Genomic DNA, 18,988 nt, shown 5'->3' on the forward strand with positions numbered 1-18,988 from the left:
GGAACCAAAATGTGGGTATGTGAGAAGCACAGATGTTAAGTCACTTGTTCTTTCCTAACTCTTTTTACACTATTCAATATGCCATTCTCAGAAGTAAGTGGGGAATTGTCTTGATTACTACTGAACAGCTGCAAAATCTTTTGGAAACCTGCATTTGATTGGTTAGCAAGTGTTCACAGTCAGGATAGAAAAACACTTCAGTTGCGGCTCTTGGGCAAGTACAGCCACTATTGTCACTGCTGGGTTGAATGGTGAAATGATCAGTGTGCTTTCAACAGGTCAGGGAGGGCAATAAGAGCTCATGTGCAGGCTGGATAATAGAGCTAGAATTCAAAATAGCAGGACGCTGTTTGATGGGGGTATATGCAGGTTCTGCATTTAGGTGGGAATAACAGGAGCTGAAGATTGGAGAAGGACTAGCTCAGTAGCTGTTCTGTTGAAATGATGTAGAGAGTTAGAAATGCTATTCTGAAATAGGTTAACAAAACATTTTTGAAGTACCTAGTTAGACAGAGCTATACATGAATTTGGAACTCCTAAACATATAGCTTGTCCTCTTAAGCACATAACTGGGACAATTTAGACTTCCCCTTGGAAGTCTTTAGGATTAAGTTCGACTGCATAGAAGCAGAATGGACTCCCTTTATGACTGAAAGAAGTGGGACAGTTCATTTTAATAAAAAGAAGAGAAAATAAATTTATAACAGTTTTCAGGAGTAGATTCATCACCTAGCTTCTCTGAACTAATCACCCCCTTTCTCTGTATAAATAGAGGAGAAAGGCAGCATGATTCATCTTATTTCCATTTGGACACCTAAACTAGGTCAGATGAATCATGCCATCATCTCTCTGCTGATTAGCTGAGATGCAGACTCATCTACTTTGGAGATGCATTTGGTCTTGGAAATGTCTGCAATCAGGTGGGGAGGATCTAATTGGAAATACCTACCTGAAATACCTCTGAAATATCTAATTAGTGAGAGCAAGTGAGAGTATGGTGAAGCACTGGAATGATGTTCTTTGAGGCTGCCTTTATTACTGTGCATTTTTTAAGAATAGGTTAGATAAATATGTTAAAATACGAGCTCATAAATATAGTTGAGCCAGCCCTGGGTTCAAAGGTTGTATTAGAGAACATCTCAGGTTCCTCCTAGCCCCATGTTCCTGTATGGTTTAATTATTTAGTGTCAGATAATACAGTCCTACATAAGCTAGGATACATAGCTGTAAAGGAAATGGGGAGGTAACTATCCAGTTTTGAGTGGTGCAAGAGATGCATGTGCCTTGTCACATTACGTGATGGGGCAGATCACATCATAGGGTGGAAATCACAGTGGGGTTACAATGTGGAAGAGACATATTTCCAGCAGCTATTATCTCCGTCTCTTTCCTGGAAAACATTACATGCCGTGAGCATGACATGTGAGTCAGCTGTGCTGCAGCAGGAGTTGCAAAATAGGGTTTAGCAGGCCATCTACAAATAGACATAGGATGAAAGGCTATTAGCACCTCCAGTAAAGCTGTATAGTAAAAGAAAGTAATGTACTCATTATACTCATGATCTCTGAAAGTAAAAAAATGCAGCATTTAAAAAGACAAATTATCTTTTGTATATTTGGAAAGAATTTGGTGAAGGTTGAAGAGCATTAAGATACAAAGCTTTTCAATTCCACGGACCCATATTTATGTAATTATTCATACTACAGTAAACATAATTGATTTACATTTAAATCTAACGTCTGTTGTTCTTTGGTCCACTCAATGAGCTCTAACTAAACATCAATAGTCATTAAAAAGTATCTTGCCAAACAACGTCAGAAAATAATGAATGAGACAATCATGGAAAACATTGGATTGCTATTAAAGAAGAAGTCTTCAAAATTTTTCATAAAGTAGATTGCGTCCGGCCAACATACGTCAACTATAGAAAGAAATCCAGACTATATAAAGAAATCCAGGTTTTGACTTCTTGTTCATTGGTCCCATGAGGCCAGAGAGCTGGACTGAAAAATCAGATGGGATTTCTCCTTGGCCAAAGCTGTTCTAGCTGATACAAGCTACAAGTGTGGTGGCTCCCCCAGAAAGTATAGGGAGAAACATCGCTCTGCCAGGTGTTTTGTTTTTGTTTTGTTTTTCTTGTTTTCTTCTTTTTCCCTACAGATATGCTCAGTGGGGTATACTCAGCAGTCTTAACTGACTACATGGGAACCTTACAATATGTAATGTGCAGTATGTAGTTGTGTTTTTAACTTTTTCATGGTAAAAGCCAGTCTGTTAGAACAGTTTGAACATCATGGAGTGTATCCACAGCTTTCACCTCAAGAACTTCTGTTGCAGGTTTGAATAACTGCACAAAAACCTGTAAAAGTGTTCGTGGGGAGCAAGCAGAATAGAAACGAAGGGGATTAATCTGTTTTTGCCCTTCAGCTGTATCTACATTCAGAAGTGTCTATGAATTGGAAGTGGAGCTAAAGGCAAATCTCTCATAGGAGACTCCCTTCTGAAGGGAGCAGAAGGCCCAATGTGCAGATCAGACCCACTTCTCAGGGAATTCTGCTGCCTCCCTGGGGCCAGGGTTAAAGATGTGAAGAGAAAGCTTCCTGCCCTGGTACGGTCCTCAGATTATTATCTATTAGTGATTTTTCAGGTAGGCAGCGATCCTGAAGTTTGAGGACAATCAAGAGAGACTTCAAGGCCTTGGGACAACAGGTTAAGGGATCAGGAGGACAGGTGGTGTTCTCCTCCATCCTTCAAGTTGCAGAGAATGATGAGGGAAGAACCAGGGAGAGCCAGCAGATCAATTCTGAGCCTGGCGTCAGCAGCAGAATTTTGGGTATTTTGATCATGGCTTGGTGTACGTGGCACCAGGCCTGCTGGCAGCATGTGGGTGGGGTACACGTCTCAAAAGAGGAAAAAGATCTATGCACAGGAGTTAGCAGGGCTCATTGGAAGAGCTTTAAATTAGAATTGAAAGAGGAAAGGGACAAAACCAGGTTCACTAGAGATAAGCCTGGGGGCAGCACATCAATATTTGAGGGACAATGTGCTAGCAAGGTCCTTCAGTCTGTCATCTCAGTGGAAGTAGGAGATGGAGAGTATTCTGGTTTCAGCTGGGATAGAGTTAGTTTTCTTCTTAGTAGCTGGTGCAGTGCTGTGGTTTGGATTTAGTGTGAGAATAATGTTGATAGCACACTGGTGTTTTCACTTGTTCCCAGGTGATGTTTATAATAAATCAAAAGACTTTTCAGCTTCTCAGGTCCTGCCAGTAAGAGGGCTGGAGCGGCACAAGAAATAGGGAGGGGATGCAGCCAGGACAGCTGGCCCGAACCAGCCAAAGGAATATTGCATATCATCTGATGTCATGCTGAGTATATATAAGCTGGGGGAAAGAGAAGGAAAGGGGGGGATGTTTAATGTTATGGTCTTTTTCTTCCCAAGTAACCACTATGCGTGATGGAGCCCTGCTTTCTTGGGGATGGCTGAAGACCTGCCTGCCAGTGGGAAGTAGCGGATGAATTCCTTGTTTTGCTTTGCTTGTGTGCATGGCTTTTGCTTTACCTTTTAAACTGTCTTTATCTCAACCCACAAGTTTTCTGACTTTTACTCTTTCAACTCTCTTCCCCATCCCACCAGGGGAGGAGTGAGCAAGTGGCTGCATGATGCTTGGTTGCTGGCCAGGGTTAAACCACAGCAGAGCACCATGCCGCAGCAAAGACACAAGGATTATTAATCTGTTAGAAACCATGGAAGCACCTGAGAATGTTCACGTAGGAATTAGGGCTTCCCCTACAAAAAAGGTGGTGGGATCAATAGCCCAAATGAAGTGCATCTACACCAATGCACACAGCATGGGCAACAAATAGGAGAAGCTGGAAGCCATTGTGCAGCTGGAAAAGTATGACATAGTTGTCATCACAGAAACATGGTGGGATGACTCATACAGCTGGAGTGCTGCAATGGATGGCTATATACTCTTTAGAAGGGATAGGCAAGGAAGGAGAGGTGGTGGGGTAGCCCTGTATGCTAGGGAGTGTTTTGACTGTTTAGAGCTTAGTGGTGGTGATGATAGCGTTGCGTGTTTATGGGTAAGAATCAGAGGGAAGATCAACAAGGCAGATATCATGGTGGCAGTCTGTTATAGACCACCCAATGAGGATGAAAAGGCAGACAAAGTATTCTGTAAACAGCTGGGAGAAGTCTCATGATCACTAGCCTTGTTCTCATGGAGGACTTGAACTTACCATCTGTCTGCTGGAAACACAGTACAGTGGAGAGGAAACAGTCTAGGGGGTTCCTGGCGTGTGTAGGAGATAAATTCCTGACACAGCTGGTGAGTGAGCCAGTGAGGGAAGGCACCCCGCCGGACGTGTTGTTTGTGAACAGAGAAGGACTTGTGGGTGATGTGGTGGTTGGAGGCCGTCTTGGGCATAGCGGTCAAAAAGTGACATTTTCAATTCTGAGAGAGGTAGGGAAGGGGGGTCAGCAGAAGTGCTCCCTTAGACTTCTGGAGGGCAGACTTTAGCCTGTTTAGGAGACTGGTTGACAGAGTCCCTTGAGAGGCAGTTTTGAAGGGCAAAGGAGTCCAGGAAGGCTGGGCATTCTTCAAGGAAGAACTCTTACAGGCGTAAGAGCAGGCAGTTGCCATGTGCTGAAAGACAAGCCGGTGAGAAAGAACACTGGTCTGGCTGAACAGAGAGCTATGGCTGGAACTCAGGAAACGAAGGAGAGCTGATGACCTTTGGAAGAAGGGACAGGCCACTCAGGAGGACTGCAAGGGTGTTGAGAGGTCATGCAGGGAGAAAACGAGAAGGGCCAAAGCCCAACCAGACCTTAATCTGGCTACTGCTCTAAAAAATAAAAAATGTTTCTATAAATATATTAGTAACAATGTAAAAAATAAAAAATGTTTCTATAAATATATTAGTAACAAAAGGAGGACTAAGGAGAATCTCCAACCTTTACTGTGTGAGGGGACAAACACAGTGACAAAGGATGAGGAGAAGGCTGAGGTACTTAACACCTTCCTTGCCTCAATCTTTAATAGTAAGACCAGTTGTTCTCTGGGTACCCAGCCCCCTGAGCTGGAGGGCAGGGACAGGGAGCAGAATGAAGCCCCATAATCCAAAGGGAAATGGTCAGCGACCTGCTACACCACTTAGACACACAGAAGTCTATGGAGCCAGATGGGATCCACCCAGTGGTACTGAGGGAGCTGGTGGAAATGCTCATCACTTTCATTCATTTATTAGCCAGAAGTTGTGGCTAACTGGCAAGTCCCAGTTGACTGGACATTAGCAAATGTACTGCCAGTCCACCAGAAGGGCTGCAGGGAGGATCTAGGGAACTACAGACCTGTCCGTCTGACCTTGGTGCCAAGGAAAGTTATGGAAAAGATCATCTCGAATGCCAGCACACAGCATGTACGAGAGAACCAGGTGATAAGGCCCAGCCAACATGTGTTTAGCAAAGGCATGTCCTGCTTGACTAACTTGATCTTCTGTGACAAGTTGACCCGCTTAGTGGATGCAGGAAAGGCTGTGGATTTGTTTACCTGGACCTTAGTAAAGCCTTTGATACTATTTCCCACAGCATCCTCCTGGAGAAACTGGCTGCTCGTGGCTTGAATGGTCGTATTCTTTGCTGGATAAAAAACTGGATGGATGGATGAGCCCAAAGAGTGGTGGTGAATGGAGTTACATCTAGTTGGTGGGCCAGTTCCATTTAATGTCTTCATCAGTGATCTGGATGAGGGCATCGAGTGCACCCTCAGTAACTCTGCAGATGACACCAAGTTGGGTGGGAGTGTTGATCTGCTTGAGGGTAGGAGGGCTCTACAGAGGGATCTGGACAGGCTGAATCAATGGGCTTAGGCCAAGTGTATGAAGTTTAAGAAGGAGCAGTGCCGAGTCCTGCACTTGGGTCACACCAACCCCACGCAGTGCTACAGGCTTGGGGAAGAGTGGCTGGAAAGCTGCCTGGTGGGAAAGGACCTGGGGGTGCTGGTCAACAGCTGGCTTAGTGTGAGCCAGCAGTGTGCCCAGGTGGCCAAGAAGGCCAGCAGCATCCTGGCTTGTGTCAGAAACAGTGTGGCCAGCAGGACTAAGGAAATGCCCTGTACTCAGCACTGGTGGGGCTGCACCTCAAATCCTGTGCTCAGTGTTGGGCACTTCAGTACAAGAAAGACACTGAGGTGCTGGAGCGTGTCCAGAGAAGGGCAACAGAGCTGGTGAAGGGTCTGGAACACAGGTCTTATGAGGAGCGGCTGAGGGAACTGGGGTTTATCCTGGGGAAAAGGAGGCTGAGGGGACCTTATCGCTCTCTGTAGCTGCCTGAAAGGAGGTTGTAGGCAGGTGGGGGTCAGTCTTCCTTCCCATTAAGAAGTACTAGGACAAGAGGAAATGTCAAGCTCTGGAGCAGGCTGCCCAGCGAACTGATGGGGCCACCATCCCTGGAGAGATAGGTAGATGTGGTGCTCAGGGGCATGTTTTAGTAGTGAACTTGGCAGTGTTATGTTAACAGTTGGTCTCAATGATATTGAGGTTTATTTCCAACCTAAATGATTGTATGATTGTCTAGGTGCCAAAGCTGCTAGTGACAGTGGATCATTTAACATGCATTGTTTAGTTCATGGTTTGTAAAGAATGGGTTATGAGTTGGTGCAGAAATGAGTTGTATTAAAATCAGGAGTAGTATTGGGTGAGCAAGAGTGCGTTAGAGTGGACTATTCTAATCTATATCAATATTTGATACTAAGCTGTTATAATCAAAAGCAGGTACACAGAATATTCTGTACAACTGTCTTTTAAAAAAAGGTTCATCTAGAAAAAAAAAAATCTCTATCCTGAGACTTCTTTAGTGTTGAAATATCTTTTGAATTTCATCTAAATTCAATAGGCTTATATAATAAAAGTGTATTATCTCTACCTAACCAGTTTAGAGATCTGGATTTTTATGTTGTTTTTGACAGGTACTGTTTTCCTTTTGTAATTGGGAAAGAGTGTGTTTGTCCGCCTGAGTATCCACCTCCTGAGAGTTTCTATCTTGTCAAGTTAGAAATGGTAGTTATTAACCTCTCTGAAACTTGGAAGCGCATACTTCAAATTCATTCCTTTTTACAGCATTATGCAAGCTAAGTACTGAAATATATGGCACAAGCAAAAATGCTTTTGCATCACCTACATTAAGCAGAATTTTGCACATATCACCAATCACTAATACCCATTAGATCACTAATCACTAATATACCAGAGCTGTGCAGAGAGACACTTTTTCTTCTTGATAACTGGTTGTTAGAGAGAAACATAGAGCTACCTCAACACAATACAGATCCAGTCATAAACTTAATTGTTCCTGAATCTTCTATGGAAGACATGGATGCTTGTTTAAAGAAATGCAGTCTTAAAGGTAATTTTTTCTCCTCTCTTTTTTCTCAATAATAATGAAGTGAAGGAAAGCAAAGCAAAGCAAAGCAAGATGAGAGATTTATGAGAGATAATGAATCTAATCCCTTACCAAACTCTTTGGAGGCTCTTTGAAACCCATGGCATGTAGTCATATGTTAACTAAACAAACTCTTCAAATTTCTGTGACTTGGTGTGAGGATTTTTACTGTGGAATTCCTCAGACTGTCAGGTGCAGGAATTCACCAAACCTCAACCAACACTTAGAAGAAAGCTGGCAGATTAAATATTCAGTGATACAAAATAAATACATTTACTTGTTTGATGTGCAAGACATTTTGATCTGTAGTGTGGCATCTGTTAGAACCTGATTATCATTTCACTTCAACTGGTATAAATCAAAAAATTGGCTCACTGAAGTTTAGTCAGTATTGGCAGCATAAAACTGGGATAACTGGGAAAAAAATTTAGGTTCTAAACTTTCAGATACAAAGACAAAAGATTCGTCTGATGTCAATCTTCATCATAGCTATATGGAAGTCTTCCTGAGGTTGAGGTTATTCTTTCACTTCATGTGTAATTCCTCTGTGATTCTCTGCTTTTCATTAAGATCTAAAAATCAATGAAGCTGCAGAGAACTCGAAAAAAGATAACTTTATTCCAGCATTTTATAAAAAACAAATGCAAGACTTGGAGATCATAGTGTCAGATCAGCTGAACATGAGTGCTGTTATAGTGCTGGGCCTGTTCTTGAATGTATAAATAGGAAGATGGAGAAGAAAAAAAAATAAAACCTGAATTTGTTGATTTAGAAAGCATTTTAAGTTCTACATGGCAAAATAGTATCAGGATTACTAAGAAAATATTAACACTGAGTGATGATATTAAGTAGATTATAAAATAAGAATAAGAAGTGCAATTATAATTTCAGACTAGCAGAAAGATGTGCCACAATTGTGAGTGAAATTCATCTCATCTTGCTTTGGGACATGTTTTTCTAGATTCTTCAGCATATTGAATTTCCAACTGAAAGTTAGATGACTTTTTACATTGATTAAATCAGGAATGAGTTTCATATGAATCCTCACAATTTAATTATGGGCAAAAAGGAGAACACACCTTACACATTGATCCAAGAGAATTTGCTTTTTCTCTGATTAATGGTTTAACACCCTTTCAAAGTGCAACAGGTCTTTTTAGTGTAGTTGTAGTGACACTAATGCTTGTAGCCCAAATTATCTATAATTGCTGATTCCTATTAATATTCCAACTAAAATTGTCATACACCACCTTCCTGGTGTCTTTGTTTAACTGCTCATGCCTCCTGTGCATTGGTCAGATGGATCATCAGTGTTGAGCTGTCCACTGAGAGGAGTATGATGCCATTGATGGAGGTTTCTTCCATGATGGTCTTGGACCCACTCAGGTTTAATTTGGTTTGTTTCACTCCTGCTAATGGGGTACACTATTACCTACCTTCTGGGCCCCTGGGCTTAGTTACACCATGATTACTTCATTTTTTTGTAGTCCTCGATGTAGTAGTTTGAAGAGAGTTATGCAGTTTCACAAAGCTAAAAACAAACAAACAAAACACCAAAAAACCTCCACAACTAAAAAAAAAAAACCACAATATAACTAAAGAAAGCTTCCAATCACAGGATATGCAAGAAGGTCCTGACATCTGAGTACCTGAGTAATTTGCTATTGAACACAGGACAACTTAGGCAATGGTCAACTGGTTCTAAGTCAAGTGTCTTTTTTTTTTAGAGAGCCAAAAAAAAAATGCAAGTCCAAACAAGACCTGACAAATTCTAAAGTCTGTTATGAGTAGTTTTGGCTATAAAGCCTGAGGTGAATTACTAACACTTGGCAACACAATGTTGGTAGGGCTACAGTTTTAATCTGTTCTACCTGTTTTCTTCCTGACTTCATTAGTGAGTCTGTAATCTATGAAATTGATTAATTTGAAATACGTAATAATGAGGAGCAGTTGTAGTGAGTCTCAGATATCTTCTGCTGGCAATTATCCTTTTGATCTCTCTCCCATATAACCTTCACAGACAATGCCCTAATGAGTTCATTCTTTATAATTCATTTATGTGTCTTGAAGACTTTATTATTCAAGCTCATTTTTCTGATATGATAAATGATATGGTGATTTTGCAGTATTATCTGGCACTGTGTGCTACTTCATAGTTAGGAATAACTACATTGAATTTTCCACCTATATGTATTTCCCTGTTTGATGTATTTTAAACAAAGATGTTATGTATGTAATACTGGGTAGATTAATTTATTTTCCATAATTATTATTTTCCATATTTTTAATGGCTTTTGTTTAGTTTTTGAATGCCTTTTGTACCTGAGACATTCCCCTTTACTGCAGCAGGACAGTGTATGCAAGATACATTTGATTGGACTAGAAAATGTTAGGAGACAGAGTTTTATGCTTCTTGATTATTTGCACTTCCCACAAACAGGACAATGTATGAGATCACTGAACATTAATGGCAACTGGCAACAGGCTAATACTTTCCCACGGGATTTTTCAACTCATGATAAATTCATAATATTATTAGGTTTTTCAGCCTTTGCTTGGATTTAGTTATCTGGATTCCTGTGTATTATGGGCAGATAATTAAGGTAATTCAGGCTCATCAGTTTTGGATTCCCTCTGGACTTTGAAAGGCATTCATGCTAAATACTATGTCCATAGTTCAAGGAAGTATTTAAACCTGTCTGGTTTTAATTTATTGAGTTTTAAATGTTACCTTGATTAAGTGTGAATTAATTATAATATGTAACATAGGCTGGTGAATTATTACTGAATTATAAGACTTCACAACTTGTTGACCCACTCCTACTACTGGATTTTTAGTTTATTAGATTATCTTTGTGTTAAGTACTATGGATATTTCAAAAGGTAATACTCAGAATGTAAATTTCCTCATTTAGCAGCTTGTATAGAACATTTATCTGTGTGAAGAAAGGGTAAACTTAAGCAAATGCAGTTGCTTTTGTAACAACATGATTCTGTAGAAAATTTGTTTTAAATTAATTTTCTAAAGTACCTGTAGTAGAAAGACATTTTGCCAAAACTGTTAAGGATGAGAATTGCAGGTTTGGTTTAAAATTCAATCCAAATTCTATTTCATTCTTTGCAATATTTCCAGTAAATCTGATTGATTTCCAGGAAAAGAAAACAAGATTTCTTTTTTGTTCTGTCAATTGTTCTAGTAAACAAGATATGTGTATACTTTTGTGTTGTCTTTTAAAGCAAGTAATCCACTGGACTGATTACTACATTGTGGTCTTTATGATTTAGAACTACCCATGGCTCTCAGAAACAGAAAGGTTAAAAAAAGTAAATGAAAGATTGAATATCTTTTAAACCATTATCCAAGGTAGTGCTGCAGAAGGCATCTGTAGGATATTTTATAGTGTTTACTACTGAAGATCTCAGAAAGGATGGATATAAGAGGCACTGATACTGCAGATTAAAATATATTGTAAGAACATATAAAGAGCTGGTGTGGCTCATCTTGGTTACATTTAAAATGTAGTTTATATTTATTGGATTTATACTGATTAAAAACTCACCAGTTCTTTCATGTGACTGAATAATTAAGACTGATGGTGTTAGTCTGGGCCCATAGATGTAAAAGATAGAGAAGCACATTGTTAAATCTATGATAAGCTTGCAGTATTGAACCAGCATATCTTGATTTGTCACTGGAGTCTCCAAACATGTTGTAAATGACATAGATTGCCATTGTAAGGTGTTCACAGGAGCTGTTCAGTATTGAAAGTAAACAGGTCTGCTTTGCTGTCATTCTTCAAGCTGTCAATGAGCAAACCAAATCTCTGCAATAGCTTTCGTGGTTGTAGAGTAGGAAAATGCCAGCAGTATAAACCCGATCAACAAATTTTGTAAGAAATCCTAAATTGATAATTAAACATCATGATGCAGAATTGTAAACACAAGTGGCCATTATTATCATATGCTGTTTAGAAAAGCACAAATAGCCGATAAATCATGCGGTCGATTATTGTACTCATTCATGTGTGTGTTGCTGGGGTAGTAGCAATGTAGTTCAATCTTGAAAGTTTGTTATTGTTTAGATCACATTATAAAATCTATTGATTATCTATGTGCAGTGTGATTTATTACTTCATCCAGTATTTGTGCTCTTGGTAATATGATACTGCAGCCATGGATTGTAACAGACATTTTGGATTGCATACTTTATGGTTTTTATCTAGGAAAAAGTAATAATAAAAAATAGAGAAGGGTCATAAAAACCTTATTCATGTCATTCTAAAGAGATTATTTTAACATGATTATTTTACTAACATTACCTACTTCAATAAATTTCATCTGAAGCATTGGCAATATCTGTGTAAATGACTGAATCTACAATTACAAAAATAGCCATTTTCCTAGGAGGCTTCAATACTCTTCACACTTTATTATTTTAAACCATCTAAACGAAGAATCAATTTGACTTCAATTTTTGTCTTTGTTATTCTGGCTGCTCCAAGCTTTTACATGAAGGACTCTTGAATCAGTGGTAACTAGGTATCTGGAATTTAGTTCAGTTCTCCAGGCACAGCCATCTAGTGCCATTCAAAATGCAGAACATCCACACAAGTCCTGTAGATGTGGCACAGGACCTGCAGGATACCCCTGCCCGTCCAGACAGGTAGATAAATGGCATCTACCATTGAAAATGGTATTAAACACTCTTAGGCAACTAAATAAAGCCTCCGTAGTAGGCCTGTACTTTCTTTGCATTCCTTGTTCCCTCCAATAAAAATAAGACATAAAGTACAGTAGGATATTAAGGGCTATAATTTGGCTGGCCAGGTATATGTGCCTTCATGTGAACTAGGTGTCCAAACTGCCTTTATAGCTGGTGGAGATCTCATCCTTAGTTCAGTTCGCCTTAAAGTGGGTATCTTGACCCATCTAATAAGCCCTATCTGGTATGTTGTATCTCATCTGCAGCTCCAGAAGGACATGGGTCTCCCATACACATGTGCATACCTACAAACATGGGGTGCAGTGCAGGTGTCTCTGGTGTGATCTGATGTGGGGTGCTGAGGTTGAGAAAAGTCCCAGAGCCGGTGGTCATGCAGGCAGTTGTAGTCTGTATACAGAGTTATTCAGCTGGCACTTCTGCATGTCAGCTCACAGGATAAACTGAAGAGCTTTGCTGTCTCGAACAGAACTCCACTGGTGGAGCCTAGCTCCATGCAGGGTCCTGACTTTAGGAGTCTGACTTTTGAAACAAGTCAAAACCTTTGTTGAATCACTGTGATATTTGGCATGTAGGAACAATGATAGTGAAATTTGCTTCAGGAGAGATGCACATGTGTACGTCCTGTAGACAAATGGGACGCACTTCCCTACTCTTTACTGTGGGCAGCCAACACTTTTTTTCTTATTTAATGTGAATGTTAGAGGAATGGAAAAGAGAGAGATAGTAAAATCAGTCTTAACGATTGTGTGAAATATGAAACTAGGAGTTAATAGACAATAGCAGAGGAATAGAGGTAATGACTGATTTATAAGAATGTGTCTCATTTTTGTTGGATAAAACAAAGAATGCATAGAAAGTATAAGCAGATTAGTTCAATATGTCTGTGATCTTTTCACAAAGTGTGCATTTCAAACCCACTGAGGTCAGTGAGAATCATTTCACTGACCTGAACAAGCTTTTTATCATAATAATAGTAATTTATTCTTATGCATAGATATATTAAAGGTGTGATAGCCAGTCTTGGTTATTGTATTAAAAGTATTATGCAATTTCTACTATTCCTTTCAGTCAGTGACTTAGCATCAGACTTCAGATTGCTTCAGTAATTGCCTGACATAGTTTGACACTATTTGATTCTGCCTATTTTTAACATCACTGTTTGGACAGTATGAACTGTACTTCATGCTTTTCCTCACTTTATTTCTATAGAGTCCCACTATTAAAAATAAATGTGAAAACATAAATACATGAAAACTTGTAAAGCTTGGATGAATAAAAGTTAGTGAGTCATAGCCGTTCAGTGCTTAAAAGGAGTTAATACTTATGTGTTTCTATGTATTTTTATGCTCATCTCTAAGGTAAGTACTTTTGATCTATACATTGCTCCTTTGCCTTCCCTGAAGTGCAGGCTTCTCAGGTGGATATAGGAAATTCCTCAATGTGAACACTCTTTTTCTGTTCTGAAAACCAGCATTTTTCCTTGCCTGCAAGTCATAGATAAGTCAGGAGAGAATACTTGTCCAGTATACTTTAACTGTTCTGTTAAAAACTACTCAATGTACTTAATGATTGCCACCTAACACATGAAATTAAATACGTTTGTCCATTCAGGCGTTACCAGTTATGCAGATCTTGAGGCTTAGTTAGGGTGTATCCATCTCAGTGCCTGAGGAGAGCAGTTCTGCACATTCACACACTTTGCTTGACCATAGCAATTGCCAGGTTGAACAGTGCTGTTCAAAGGCACCTTCTCATGTGTGTTTGGTACATCTCCTTCCTTTGCAAGACAAGAAGACAAAACTAATCTTTTAAAAGTTAAGTTTTACTGGAATAGAAGAGTTGTTTAAATAGTTTAATGTTACTTTTGCCCATTGATGTAAGAGGAATGACTTGGAGTGGCTGACAGCATTTAACTTTCTGTTGCAACTTGCAGAATGAGTTGTGAGATGAGAGAGCTAATGTATGTATATATGTAGACAGATATAGTAGGGCTTTGCTGTATTTTCTAACTTAATAACTCTGCTTACAGTTTATTTCCTTTTATATTTTTTTGGACTCTGTTTAATATATCCTGCCAGGAAAACATATAGATTATTAATTGTGTTGTAACATAACTTGTAAAGTGTTTGCCTATATACGAAAGGTAGTTGTCACGCTTTGTGAGAAGTTTGTCTCCATAAATCCTAAATACATAAATGCATTCGGAATAAATGTCAAGATGTCCTGATGTAACTGTTTTAAGCTCTTGCTCTAATTTCTTATTTTTTAAGTCTTAAAAATAATGAAGTTCTTTTTTTTATTACAGAAACCTTTGAAATGCTTATCAGATTGGCTGAGAATTACACAAGCACACTTTTCTGCAATGCATATAGAAACATGGCTGCTGAGGCTACTACACGTGTTCAGGAGTTTTTCACAGATGTTGGACTCTTCATATTTGGCACAGACGTTAACACAGAGGAATTTGTCAACAGATTTTTTGACACCCTGTTCCCAGTAGTTTACAACCACGTGATTAACCCTGGTCTGACTGACATTTCACTGGAATATGCGGAGTGCCTCCGAATGAAGAGGAGAGACATCAGGCCCTTTGGTAACATTCCCAGAAAGGCCATAGGTCAAATGGGAAGGTCACTGTTACCCAGCCGGACTTTCTTGCAGGCTCTGAATTTGGGGATTGAAGTGATCAATACAACAGATCATCTGCATTTCTCTAAAGACTGCAGCAGGGCTTTACTGAGAATGCAGTACTGCCCCCATTGCCAGGGGCTCACATTAAGTAGGCCCTGTATGGGCTACTGCCTCAACATCATCCGAGGCTGCTTGGCTAACGTAGCAGAAGTTGATCTTCACTGGCGGGTATATATTCAGTCCCTGGAGGAGCTCTCAAGTGCCATGAGTGGAACATACGACATTGAGCACGTGCTTCTGAACTTTCATTTGCTTGTTAATGATGCTGTCGTACAGGCTCACATCAATGGGCCAGAATTATCTGAGCAGGTAAGAAGCTTTTTTTATCTACGCTTACTGCAAATGTGACACTAAGGAAAGTAACATTGTTAAGTACTACTCGTTTGGTCATTTTTATGGTGATGAACACATCTGTGTCCAAGTTCAGCTTTGTTTGACAACACATTTTTCCAGCACTGCCAGTTTTTATTTTAATCATGCACATGACCTGGTAATTTCCCATATTCTATTCACAAGTTTAGCGTCACATGGAGATTGAATATTTTGGCAGCATTTACAGTAAAGGCTTTTGAAAATGAGAAGAATTCTGGTGTGGAGTTTATCTTTTCCCATTTCCCATGAAATCACAGCTTTTTTCAAAATTGTGCTCAGTGAAAATTATTGTTGCACAGTCCAATGGAAACTTCTGTTCCTTCACCCTTTTTATTTAGTAGTTAACATTTTCAGTAGATGCACTGAATAGCTTTAAGTTTTAACTTCACAAATGCATCTGTTAAGTTCTGCTGAGCAAGAGTGAACAATGAAATGTGTCATTAAGTTTGGAAACTTAGAATATTAATGAGAGGAAAGTGTTTTATCTGGTGAAAAATAATTCCACAAATATTCTATAAAAACAGAATAATACCCTGACATTTGTGTAAATGACAGTGTTAAATTTCAGCAATAATATTTCTTTGCACATTGGAAACTTGTTATACGACAGGATAATTTTTAGGAGCACAAAAAATGTTTTTCATGAATATAAGAAAATTGTTTAATCCCTTCATTGTGATCTTATACGCACATAATGATAAATTTAAACCATACTTCTTACAGATACCAGTGGCCTGTCTTAGTGAACCTAAGACTTTGCATATATTATTTGCATTATTTTGTAGGTGTCAGGGGAAGTAGCACAGTTTGTTTATAACATGAACTAAGTCCTTCCTTAGATATACTCAAGAGAAAAAAACAAGTTATGTGAGAGCTATGTTAGCTATGAATGCATGAATTAAAGATTTTTAAGATACTGTTAGGGAAAATATGTGTTATTTAGCTATACATTAGAAAGAAAGCTAGTATATCTGCAAATTTTTTAAAAACTAAATCTTCCTATGTTACATCTAATCCACAATAAATTTTGTAATTGTGTTTTTCTCTTTATTCTTACATGCAGACTTCACTGACAGTGACATATTCTGTATTTAATGCTGTATTGGATGTCTTGTTCTGGGGAGATGCTTTTAGTTTTACAGTATACACAGACATAAACAGGGTGTCTGGGTGTCACTGGGGTGTGGCATCGGTTGAGGTACAGTAATACTTCTAAGACTGCCACAGCCTGTCTCTTTATGTGACTAGCTGAAGTTGAAGCAGCATCTTTTGCTAAGCTGCTGATATGACCTCTGACAATAAACAGCTTGACCTAATACAATAAGTAGAGGATTCTTCATTTTGTACTAAGACCCCACAGTCTATCAAAATGGGTTCTTCACCCTGCTTGTAGTCAGTGAGTAACAGGGAAATTGCCCATTTCCGTGAATTTACTATTTTATTTCCTTTATACTAGCTAGAAACTCCAGCTGCTGTACTTCCTTGAGAAAAACTGTGGGTTTTTTTTCAAAGGGTTTTTCACTAACAGTTTGACTCAAAAGTGGCTCACTGATATCGGTCTAATTCCTACTATTTTTTAGAGCAACAATTGCCTTTTAGGGATATTCCCTGTTCTTCCTCAGATTTTGCGGGGAACATTTTTCCTGCAATTTTCAGGATCAACCTAGAATACAAAAGTAAAAGCTTAAGGGGAGGATTTCTGTTTCCTATTTCATCCTGGGTCTTTTAGTTTGAAAAGCTTTAGACTTGGATTTTCAACAGTGAACTGTCATTGGCCCAGACTTAGAAGTCTTTCGGCACACTCATGTTTTCAAAATGAAAGTTTTTACTCTCCAAAATAGTGTATTTCACTCAATTTTAGTAAAAATTTAAATGTGTGAAGAGCCTTCCATCCAGTGTTTTGGCTTCATGAAAATTTCAGATTGACCCAAAGAAAAATGCTTTATTTTGATATTCCTGAAAACTCTATATGCCTTCCTTCTCCCCCTCCCTCATCCAATGTAAGGAATACTAACATTTCTTATGTAATGATATTATGTGCCACTGTCTTCATCTGAAGATCAGATGTTTACTTCTGTTGTGTTAAGATCTTCTCATACAGAATCACTTCCAAACTCTAAACCTAAATATTTCATTTTTCACTTAATCTGCATCAAACCTATGCATTTAGACATGTCTTTCAGTTAAGCTCTATGTTATAATTGACCAGTCCTTTCTCTCTTTGATCTATAATTTGGTCATAGAAGACTATGATGCATTCATCCCTTGAAACATGGTGATCTACTTAGTCAATTCTGATTTGCTGAATATGGCTTGAACATGTTTCATATTTGCCCATACATTAGGTATCAAGAACTAATTCTGGTGTGTAGTAAATACAGTCTTTCAGCTTTAAGAGGCAGAGGACATGAATTCTGTTGGAATTGGTTCATTAATATTTATTTATTTTATCTTTAGAGTGACTCATGAACTGTTTCAAATTCTGATAAGCAATTAATGCATCAGTGATTCTGACAGACACAGAAAAGATGATTATGAGCCAGCAAGTAATGGCTTGCTTAGGCACGCAGCAGTCTCTGCAGTTTTAAAAGTGAATTTCACCATAATAAGTACTTTTATGAGTTTTAAAGAAGCAGAGAGAAAAAAAAATTAAATGTTTGGAAGTATTTTTTATTTATATATGCAAATGTTGTCATGAGAATCAACAGTCTCTTTAGCGATACATGTATTTGTAGAGCTCTATCTAATCATGTTATGTTTGTGCAAATAACTATATGTAAAGGATTTTCTTCTAGTGTGTTGCATGGATATCTATATTTAAATCTGATGTATGGAAAGACCACTAATGCCTATATAACATGCCTTCCTTTCACAAAACTTTTTTTTTTTTTTTTTTTCCCAATAACTTACAACTTATTCCCTTTTCTACTTTGGTCAGCAGAGTAGTGCCATACTGTCTTCAGCTGGAATGTCTCTTTCCCTTTGTTCTTCCTGTTTCAAGTTCACACCTTTAATTTCTGCCTCACATAGCTCCGCTGACTGACCAGTAAGTGAGCAACCGTTCATCACCTCTATATCTGGGCATTATTTTACACAATTCTGCAGAATCTAATGGAGATGTGTGGGCTGTGCAACTATCCACATTTATATATATGTTTGCATATCTATATACACATAGTCATATATTTAATAACAGTTCTGTGTTTCTGAAGTCTATATATATACATTTTTGTTACTGTTTATGCTCAGTGTATAGTGGACCCTATGCTTTTTAGCTGGTAAGAATTGGAACAGATTTTTTTTTAGCAGACGTGCATATACAATGTAACAGGTTTAAGAGAGCTGCATGGTACAGAACAAGAACAGCATTCGTCATTAAGATAATCTGAAAAAGGTGATATGTAGTTCTTCAGCATTTTCACCTCCTAAACAGTGCTTATTGCTACAAAGGACCTTGTAGATTCACCCTGTACTTCTCTTTGTGCTCTGCCTGAGTTGCCACAAGCTGGTCCTTGAGCTTGCATATATAGTCAGGGAAATCCCCATTGAGGGCAACTGTGCAGGGATGAATGCACAAGAATGTTGCAACACATTTAAGCCTTATTTAAGAAAAAACAAAGAAGCAAACAAAAACCTATGGAAACCTTTTACAAGTTATCCTAAATCATTTCATGTTACCTCTGTTCTATTATGCTAGTCACTGTCAGTGTTACGACAGAAGGAGAAAGTGAGATTTCAGCAAGATTTACAAAGATTGGTGTG

The 18,988-nt window shown here is 38.7% G+C and overlaps 1 protein-coding gene across 1 annotated transcript in view; it reads left to right on the forward strand.

Annotated features, from left to right (window-relative positions):
• The window catches only part of GPC5 (glypican 5), a 742,077-nt gene that overhangs the window by 120,321 nt on the left and 602,768 nt on the right, over nucleotides 1-18,988 (forward strand). Inside the window, exon 4 of the mRNA XM_055702313.1 lies at nucleotides 14,469-15,163. Coding sequence (XP_055558288.1) covers nucleotides 14,469-15,163 — 695 coding nt within the window. The remainder of the gene's footprint in view (nucleotides 1-14,468; nucleotides 15,164-18,988) is intronic.

Source organism: Falco cherrug, chromosome 2 (genome assembly GCF_023634085.1).
Source record: "Falco cherrug isolate bFalChe1 chromosome 2, bFalChe1.pri, whole genome shotgun sequence".
In the NCBI taxonomy this organism is placed as follows: domain Eukaryota; kingdom Metazoa; phylum Chordata; class Aves; order Falconiformes; family Falconidae; genus Falco; species Falco cherrug.